The sequence below is a fragment of the Mastomys coucha genome, unplaced genomic scaffold (genome assembly GCF_008632895.1).
Source record: "Mastomys coucha isolate ucsf_1 unplaced genomic scaffold, UCSF_Mcou_1 pScaffold1, whole genome shotgun sequence".
NCBI lineage: Eukaryota > Metazoa > Chordata > Mammalia > Rodentia > Muridae > Mastomys > Mastomys coucha.
In genome coordinates, this window is record NW_022196891.1 from 53,539,557 (window position 1) to 53,550,193 (window position 10,637).

A 10,637-nucleotide genomic window follows, 5' to 3' on the forward strand; every position below is an offset into this window, starting at 1 on the left:
AACAATCTTACCCATGTCCAACTTTCAGCAACCCATAATTCTTAAAGAAATCAGATTTCTTAGCTACTGTAATCCTATTTTCCTCTTCTCAACTGTCTGTGTTAAACTAGTTTTTACTTCTTTACCTTGACCAAGGGTCATTAAGTCATTAGAGTTCAAGTTGCCAAATTGTGCCCCTGGCATTCTAGCGCTCTACAAATAACTCAAAAGGACCCCACCCCCACACCGATCTTTAATTGAAGGAAGTAGTGACTGGACATCTGTTGTGTGCCGTGTGAACTTGGCAGTCCACACTGTTGTCAAGGACAGCCTGCTCCCCCGACTTCTCAGAGGTAAATAAATGATCCAGTAGCAGCTCTGTCACATCCAATGGCCTGGACTATACTGTCACTGAATGACATGGTTTTTGCTGACCTAAAGTGTCACTCCATCTCTCAGCCTCCCTGTGAAGGCAACATGAACAGATGCTGTTTTCTTCAGTTCAGTGACATGACCGAGGGGAAGTGGCTGAATCAAGGGTGTGCAATGATTATAGGTAGAGTTGAAGTTAAAACAAAAAGCAAAAGATTATCATTTATTCCCAGAATTTCTAACACATGGAAAATGAGTATCCTATAAAACAGATGGGCTGTGATTCTAATTCAGGCTCTCGAGACAGAAGTTTCTGTGAGAGTGTTTGTTTTGGGAGCCAACTGCTCCAGCTTCACTAGTCTCTTGGAGGACAAGTGACTACTCAGTGACACCCTAGCCCATATAGAGGCACACATACACACACAAAGCAGGATGAAGTGGGAAGGCCTGAGACCACTACACGCTAACGATCATAGAAGGGTCAGGATTTAGAGGTTAGCCTGAACTACACAGTGAATTCAAGGCCAGCCTGGGCTATGCAACAAGACCCTATATCAAAATAATAATAATTAACTCACTTTAAAAAGGATACTTAACTCTCCTTTTCAGAATGTAAGTGACAGTTTGGAGTACAGCTCAATGTTAGAGTATGTCCTGGCACATACAAGGCCCTAGTTTAGATTCCAGCATGGAAAAACAAAACAGGGGGGAGTGAGGAGAGGGGAGGGAAAAGAAGGGGAGAGGAAAGAGAGAAAAAAGAAGAGAAAGAGGAGGTGTAATAATGAGTAAATGAAATATACCAAAGGGAGGCCATTTTATAAATCCACAGCTGTTTGCAGCTCCATCTCGATGTGAATTGGTTGTTGAAAATGATCATAGACCAACAGACCAGTGATACTCATTGTGTACTTACTTGTGTGTGTGTGTGTGTGTGTGTGTGTGTGTGTGTGTGTGTGTGTTGAGACAAGGTCTTACTTTGTATTACTTTGTAGACCAGGCTTTCCTGGAACTAAACCCCCTATGTAGCACAGGCTGACTGCAAATTGACAGAGATCATTTCCCTGCCTGAGCGTCCTAAGTGCTAGGAGTCCGGTGCTCACCATCACACCCCTACTGTATTCTTTCTTTACAGGAAAGCCTGAAAACGAATTTCCAATCTGCTCCAGAATGAACTGAGACACTGTCTTAAAATACAGAAATACTACTCTGGCTAGTGTTTTCAAGAACAACTAACTAATGCACATTGAAGCTGGTGGAAAGTTTTACTAGTCAATTAAAAAGAACCCACTGTATAATTTACAGACTCAAAAATATGTGCCATCATGTAACAAACACAGCTAGTGATGAGCTGCACTTTGGATCTGTGTCTCTCTGTGAGCTACAGTTTCACATCATCAAAGTAAGCTGAGCTTTGAAGAGACCTACAAGAGCTTTATCAGTGGAAACCAGCCTGCAGGTATAAACAATTAAGAAGCAGGGCTGGAGGAACTGTTCGAACACTTCAGTATTTTGAACCATTTCAAAGTTATTTTAAAATACTGTTTGTTTTTTTTTTGTAAATCTCTGTTGACTTTTGTATGTATTTTATAACATAGAAAACAGTCATAATTCTGATGCATTAGAAATAATTTCTTCCTCATTTTTTTTCATAAAGCTCTTACTGCACAATCCTGAAGATGAGATTAGAAACCCCAGGTAAAACCTGGGCAGGCATGTGGCCTGCCTCTACCCTGGTTCCCAGAAGGTAGAAATGGATCCTCGGGGCTAACTGGCTAGCTAGCTAGACTAGCTGAGCTGGTGACTCAATCTGCGAGCCCTGGTTCTGTAAAAGAACCCTCTTCAGTAAATAAACAGTTAGAAAGACACATAACATCAGCCTCCACACACATGCTTACTCATACACTTGCAAACACGCACACACACAGGCACGCACACGACACACACAGGCAAAAAGTAAAAATTTAGCAACCAATGTTTCAGACAGACAAACAGCACTGGGCAAATGGAACAAAGAGAAAACAGCAGAAACTATTGGTGGGAAACGGGTTAGGAAGTGAAAGGCCTGGTAGGTGGACAGGAAGACAGGCTCTTCCACTATTCAAACACTCGTGCACGAAGGTCCGGAAAGCATCTCCTGTCTCACACTCCCTCCATGGACTAACTACATGACAGTAATGCTGTGCTAATTAAGCAGAGCATAAGGATATTTCCAAATGCTCCTATGGCAAAGGATGAACTCTAGAACACAAAAGAAAACAAGTGTGTGGGTCTGTGGGTCTCGAAAATGGCAAGCCAAGCGCTCTGTGAAGAGGCTCGCTGAAGCAGCACCTGGAGATACTAACAGTGCTAGAACGTTCTTCCTCACCTCATAAGACAAATATGGAGTACTATAATGGGATACCCACTCTGCTAAACTTTTTTCATTTTCCGTTGAAAATTATTTCAATTGGGAAATGGGGGCTGGAGAGATGGCTCAGAGGTTAAGAGCACAGACTGCTCTTCCAGAGGTCCTGAGTTCAATTCCCAGCAACCACATGGTGGCTCACAACCATCAATAATGGGATCAGATGCCCTCTTGTGGTATGTCTAAAGACACCTACAGTGTACTCATGTACATAAAATAAATAAATCTTAAAAAAAGAAAAGAGAGAGAGAGAAAGAAATTTACCTAGCCACTGAAAGTTTGGGTACTATAAAAAGAAAGAAAAAAAGATCATTTGAATTATTACCATCTAAGTTTCCATTTTGCTATTCCCACTGCCTTGCTTCATTTGGGCCTTGTTCTTCCTTGAAGAAAATCCCCAACCAAAGAAAAATAGAACCCTGCAAAGCCATACAAATACATACGTGGCGAAGAAGTTCAACTTGACCATTGGTGATTTCATTGTCTAACTTCAAAAGCCACTGTTGAATCATTTCATATATATGTCCTTGGAGTGTCCTGTAGGAAGAAAACAGGCAAAATAATTATAGGAGATCTGAGTAGAGTATACAAGAAGCCATTGGTGAGGTGAAAGGGGTTTATCAAGCAGGACATGGTAAGCATGGATACTGAGAAGTCTTTAAGAACATAGGCAAGAGTGGTTCAAGACCATGAATTGCTTGATAGGCTAGTTAGGTTGAGCCAGCCTTCCTCACTCCAAGACAATTGTCAACTGGCATGATCCACTTGAAACAGTGTATGGTCTAACTGCAATATTTCTCTCCACTATAAATAGGCATGCCCCTGCCTCTTCATTCCTAGGCTAGGAGGACCTTTTTGTGTAATGCTAATTAATTTTAAAACGCTTTCAATGATTGGTTTCCAGCATGCAGTCAGCATGGTCCACTGCTCAATGAAAATGATGGGAGTTCATTTTGAAAAACAAAACTGTTGAAGGCTTCCAGAAGTGATGTAGAAAGAAAAATGAAGAAAAAGTCAGAGACAATGGCCATAAACAACCCAATTTTATGGAAAAACAATTAACACAGAAGGTTCAGCAGCCTCCAAGCAGAATAAATAGAGAGAGGTGCTGCCTCACAAAGCAAGTCTCAATTCATTCAAAGGCAAAAGTAACACAACACAACTGAATGAAACTACAGTCAACAACTGGAGAGAATGATGAAACTCAAACGTGAGGTTTAAATGACAAGATAGTCAACAAATAGCAGTTCAAGACTAATCGTCAGATGCTTATTTAGTTACTTGCATTGAGTTAATGCAAACGAAGAGACAGCATTCTGCAACTCAGAAGTCCTTAGAGGGGAATTCATACTTCAAATATTAAGAAACAGCAAGGGTTTCAAACTTATGACTTACCAGTTCACCTTAAGACTATGTCCCTGAGTGGCAGTCAGGGTTCACGCCCAGTGTGTATAAGACTATGGGGGCAGGGGAGTGTAGCCCTAAAAACCAATACAGTAAAAATGAAGGAAATCATGATAATTGTAACAGAAATCAGTACCACAGAGCACAGAAAGTCTTCCGAAATCAATTAAACCAAAAGGTGGTTCTTTGAAAAGGAGGTCCCAGTTAGGGTTTCTCCTGCTGTAATGGAACATGGTGACCAACAGTGGCGTGGGGGTGAGAGATTCTTTCTGCTTACAGGCTGCCCACTGGCTTGCACCCTGGGCCACCTATATCAGTCATTAATGGAAAAATGGACTTGCTGTAGTTCAATCTCACAAAGGTATTTTCTCAGTTGAGAGGCCATCTTCCCAAACGACTCTAGTTAGTGTTGAGTGGAACTACAACTGTAAGCTAAAGTAAACCGTGTGCCTCAAGTTACTGTTGGTCATGATATTTTATTACAGCAAGAGAAGCCCTAACTAATACATCCTTTTCAAAGAAGCACCTTCTGATGCAAAACTAACCAATACAAGAAACACTTAGCCAGAGCTACCAAGAAAAGCAGAGGCAAGGTCCAAGGACCATATTCTGAAAGAAGAAAGGGGATATAGATGCCAACTTTGGGGGATACAGCTGTAACTCAGATGTGGTTTGAATGTATCCCTCAGTGGTCAATGTGTTAGAAGCTTGTTCTCGATGCAATAACATTAAAGGACAGCAGAACCTGAGGCTGAAGAGATGGCTCTATTGTTGCTTTCTGTTCTCCCTGGGAACCCAGGTTCAATTCCTAGCACCCACATCATGGCTCACAACCATCTGTAACTCCAGTTCCATGGCATCTGATGCATTCTTTTGACCTCCATAAGCACCTGGCACCCAGACATTCATGTGGGCAAAACATCCATACACATAAAATTAATATAAAATATTTTTTAAAGTAGAACCTTTGGGATTTAGATATGCAGGCAGGGTCTGCCTTCAAGGAATGTACTGGAGAAAAATGTTTAATAGTCATTAGAAGAGGTGGCTTGTGCCTGGCATTTCTAGATTTGACAGCAAAGTAAAACTGAGAACTTTACAAATCAGGAGAGAAATACCAAAAAATGCTGAGGAGTGCTAACCTGGATGTGTGAAACACAACTCAATATAACCTCAGAAAATCTGCACAGTGATTGCAGCAACAGACACTGGAGAGAAAAGCAGAGAGAGAATCCAACAGGGGATGCATAAGGGGCACATGCAGAAAGAGATGCCAGGATTCTGTAGGGCTGCTACAGCTCAGGAATGCCATTTCAAAAAGCCTTCTGCTGAGCTGGCATCCTACAGCCTGGGGCCCACTGTCAACTAACCTCTCTGGAAATTCAGAGCAAATAATTTGGGACTATGTGATGGATCCAGGACAGCAAGAGAATGCAAGGTGGAGATCTTTCTTTGAATTGGTAATTGGCAAAGGGGAAACTCGCCAGAGCAGAGCCAGAGCCTGCAGAACTTCAACAAAGATTAGAACCAAAATGGCTGAAAGCACAAGGTCTCCTGAAGGACATTCCAGAGGTGTTTTTTGGGACATCTGAGACTAGATCAGTAAAGTGCCACTCATTGACTAGACATGTTTGTAATCTTATCTCCCAAAAGAAAGTGCCCAGGTGAGAAGAGGGTCATTCAGAGGCACAACAGGCTTTTGGTGGCCTGGGAAGACTAATCAAGAAGCTCAGACAGGAAACTGAACCCAGCAGACGTATCAGAATTACACTAGACTTCTCACCAGAGACTATGAAAGCAGAGACTATGATCCTGGGCAGATCTCATACAGAACCCTAAGAGAAATGCCAGCCCAGACTACTATCCCAGCAAAACTCTTAATCACCATAGACGGAGAGAACAAGATATTCCATGACAAAACCAAACTTACACAATATCTTTCCACAAATCCAACCCTACAAAGGATAATAGATGGGAAACACCAACACAAGGAGAGAAACTATACCCTAGAAAAAGCAAGAAAGTAATCTTTCAACAAACCCGAAAGAAGATAGCCACACAAACATAATTCCACCTCTAACAACAAAAATAACAGGAAGTAACAATCACTTTTCCTTAATATCTCTTAACATCAATGGTCTCAATTCTTGCCCCCCCCCCATAAAAAAAAGACATAGACTAACAGACTGGATATGTAAACAGGACCCAGTATTTTGCTGCATATAGGAAACACCCCTCAGTGACAAAGACAGACACTACCTCAGAGTAAAAGGTTGGGAAGCAATTTTCCAAGCAAATTGTCCCAAGAAATAAGCTGGAGTAACCATTCTAATATCAAACAAAATCAACTCAATAGAAATAGATGTATAAAAGTTGGGGTCATAGACAGATGCACTTAGCCCTTAAAATGAGGAGAATGCATAGAAACAAACACTTATCCAGGACTAATTGGCTATTCTTGGTCTTTTGTTGTTCCATATCAACTTGAGGATTTTCTTTCTACTTATGTGAAGAATGAGACGAGGATGTTGATTGTGATCTCATTGAATCAGTAAATTGTTTTGGTCTTTTTTACAGGGTTCATTCTACCAAGCTATACAATTGGGAGGTCTTCAAATTCTAGTGTTTCTTAATCTCTTTCTTCACACATTTAAAGTTTTCATTGTGGGCCGGGCAGTGGTGGCACACGCCTTTAATCCCAGCACTTGGGAGGCAGAGGCAGGTGGATTTCTGAGTTCAAGGCCAGCCTGGTCTACAGAGTGAGTTCCAGAACAGCCAAGGCTACACAGAGAAACCCTGTCTCGAAAAAACAAAAACAAAATAAAAAGACGTTGTTTTTTTTTAAAAAAAAAAAAAAGTTTTCATTGTGGAGGTTTTTTACGTCTTTTATATGTATATTCTCTATATTTTATTTTACTTGAGAAACTGGGAAGAGGAGCGTGTCCATGATCCCTTTCTCAGCGTGCTTGTTACTCATATGGATTGACACTGGTAAATTTTCTAAGTCAATTATGTATCATAACACTTTGTTGAAATTATTGATAATTTCTATAATTTTTCTAGTCAAATTTTGGGAATATTGGGTGATATTGGCCATGAATAACCTTTATTATGTTGGAATGTTTCCTACAGTCCTACTTGTTTTAGGGCTTTTATTAAGAATGCATGTTGAATCCCAGCACTTGGGAGGCAGAGGCAGGTGGATTTCTGAGTTCGAGGCCAGCCTGGTCTACAGAGTGAGTTCCAAGACAGCCAGGGCTGCACAGAGAAACCCTGTTTCGAAAAACCAAAAAAAAAAAAAAAAAAAAAAAAAAAAAAAAAAAAAAAAAAAAAAAAAAAAAAAAAAAGAATGCATGTTGAATCTTATCAAAGACTTTTTCTTTTTTTTTCTTTGCTTCCATTGAGATGATCACATGATTCTTGTATTTTTTTTTGTCCATGCATTTGGTTTTTTACATTTATTTCTTATATATGTTAAAAAATAAAAAATAAAATCAATGAGAAAAAAAGACGATTTCTTTTAATACTACTGTATTTTGATAGTGGGTCTACATTTGACAGTGATTTTTTTTGCAGACAGTATTTCTTTCATGTGAACTGCTTATAAGGGAGAAATGCAGAGAGATGGAAAGCATATTAGTGGTTGATTAGGGCTATAGGTGGGGAAAGGGATGTCGCTTAGCTAAGTTGTATGGTTTGTCTAGGTTTGCTTGGTTTTTTTCCCTCAAGGTTTCAGAAGCTTAGCTTTTTGCTTGGTCATGAAACTTCTAAGGGATAGGCCTCCTAGAAAGTGATTAGGTTACTGGGGTCTTGTGGGTAGTTCCTATAAGAAGGAGTTGCTGGAAGAGAAGGAGCTGGGCCCCTCTGGCCTGCCAGCTGACAGCCCCACTTGCACATGCATCCCTGCCATGATGTCAGCACCGTGCTGCTGAAAGCTTTCAGCTTCCAGACTATAAACAAAAATAAGCCTCTTCTGGATACACAGCCCGGCCACTGGTGACTCATGAGAGTTAACAGAAAGCTTTTCACTATAACATACAAAGCTGCTACTTGAGAAAAATGAAAAAAAATGCTTTAAATACATTTGATGTATTCATAAATACACCAAAACGGCTGAATTATCATATTAGGGCTTCAGAAATATCTACCCCAGCGAGAAAAGCCTGGGAACTCACGAGCCAGAATCCATGTCCATGCCCTCAGCAACCGAATTAATAATGTTTATCAGTGCTTCCAAATGAAACTTCATTTCATTAATCTTTTCATCAACTTCAAGCCACTGGTCAGCAGGTATTTCAGAATACTCTACGAAGTTTTCTAACTTGAAAACACATATGTCCAAAGAAATGACCAAGTTTGGAAGAACTTTAGAGATACCTAGGAAAGTGGGGAGAAAAAATATTAACAAACTCTTTGGGGTACCATTATTTCAATACTAGAGTATAAAATCTAGGAGAGGACAAGCCTCACTTGTCTCTCATTTACCAGAGAACCTTGAGAAATGCACAAAACACCCAAAGACCAAGTTTTCAACACAAAGAAGATGTATTTGCCCCAGAGGGACAAAAGGCAGGGAATAAGAGACAAAAACAGGAGACAGAGGGTGAGGGCAAGGAAGAAAAGGAACGAGGAGGGAAGGGACAACAAAGTATTGCCTCTAGATAGAGAGGAGACAGATGTGGTACACAAGACAATGGCAGTTTATAAAGGTTAAAGGGAAAGCCAGTGTTAGAATGGGGTGTTTAATTTAGAGTGGGTATGGTTTTTTGTTTTGTTTTGGTTTGTTTTGGTTTTTTCGAGACAGGGTTTCTCTGTGTAGCCTTGGCTTTCCTGAAATTCACTCTGTAGATCAGGCTGGCCTTGAACTCAGAAATCTGCCTGCCTCTGCCTCCCAAGAGCTGGGATTAAAGGCGTGCACCACCACTGCAGGGCTAGAGTGGGTATGTTAATTAGGTAAGCCAAAGAGGGCTTTTGATTGCTGGACTTCAGTATTTTGATAGCTGGACCTTGGTAGTCAGCCTCAGGAGGAGGAAGTGGGCAAATAAGGGAACAGACCTTGAAGGCTAGCTTTAGGAATGTGATCTAAAGGTTTAGCAAGGCAGGGAGAATGAGGGGAGGGCAGAGCCTGTCAGAGCCACCTTTGCCATGCTCAAGCCTCTATTAGAGCCCTTCAATTTTTAAATAAATAGCAAATACTCTACAGTAAAGCGATGGATAATTCTCAGTAGGTTCGAACATTCCTGACTTCTTCCCCACCCCCACCCCGCCCCCGCCCCCACAGGGTTTCTCTGTGTAGCCCTGGCTATCCTGGAACTCTGCTGGGATTAAAGGCCTGCGCCACCGCAGCCCTGGCCCTCCTGGCTTCTTATCGACTCACTGGTGAATGTGACCAGTGGAATGATGCTTCTTTGATGAGCTCATATTCTAATCTTCTTGTTTTCTCCATGGAGAACCCCAGTCAGAAATTACCAACTAGAGTTTTCTGTCCGAAGAGAACAGAAATGATAAGCAACTTCTCCCTGGGATAGTTAGTGACAGGTGAGAGCAGGCATGGGCCTGAAGCCACTTCGGGGTCAGCCATCAAGTCTTCATAAAGTCCACAGTTTCTAGCCATGGCAACCACTATACCCCAAAGTCCCCTAAAGACTAGAACTGGGATCTCACTGTTAACCCAGTAGATGACTGCACTGTGAGATCACAGAAGCACACCTTCTCTGTGTCTCATCTTGGTTTTGGAACATGAAGTGAAAACACTGCCTTCTTAGACCTACATAGAGAGAAAAGTAACTACAAACCAGCTATCTAGTGTGTCCTTGATGGAAACATTCCCACCCCATCCAACAGTGAATCTACTAAGAAGCAGGTGGTCTGGCAAACACACTAGACTTCCACTGAACCCCTAACCCACCACACCTTAAAAAATATAGTAGATTTGTATTAAAGATAGATTCATCCTTGCAATGACTAGAGACAGGCTTCATTTCAACTCAGTCTCTGTTTAAATTAAGGTGGTCTGCTATAGCCCTAAGTGACCTGCTAAGAGGGAAGGGTCACTCAAGAACAACTTAAAAATTGGTACCAGAGTCTCAGATTATCTCTAGAACTTTCCAGAGACATAGATTCAGTATTTAGTCAGAATACAGCTCACAAAAAGAATTGGCTCAGAACTATGATAACACAGAAGTGATTTTGAGAGACCTAAAGGAGAAACAGATGTGGCCCAATTATCATAGTTTTAAATCTTAATAGTTATTAAACATTTGAAGTTCTTAGGGGTCAAGGACAAGGATTGTTGGTAGGGCAGTTGCCTGGCATATACAAGGTCCTGTGATCCTTAGCACTGGGAATAAAAAAGACTGATATTATTAAGTGATAAAATGGAAATTTTTGGTAAAGAACTAGAAACTCTTAAAAGTTCATAAACCCAAAGACTGAAAAAAAAAAAGCAATAAATCGAAATGAAGACCTGTACATGTCT

The 10,637-nt window shown here is 41.0% G+C and overlaps 1 protein-coding gene across 1 annotated transcript in view; it reads right to left on the minus strand.

The window, feature by feature from the left end:
- The window catches only part of Axdnd1 (axonemal dynein light chain domain containing 1), a 79,475-nt gene that overhangs the window by 20,803 nt on the left and 48,035 nt on the right, over window positions 1-10,637 (minus strand). The window contains exons 17-18 of the mRNA XM_031385668.1: window positions 8,335-8,536; window positions 3,199-3,292 (exon numbers count right to left, since the gene is read on the minus strand). Coding sequence (XP_031241528.1) covers window positions 3,199-3,292; window positions 8,335-8,536 — 296 coding nt within the window. The remainder of the gene's footprint in view (window positions 1-3,198; window positions 3,293-8,334; window positions 8,537-10,637) is intronic.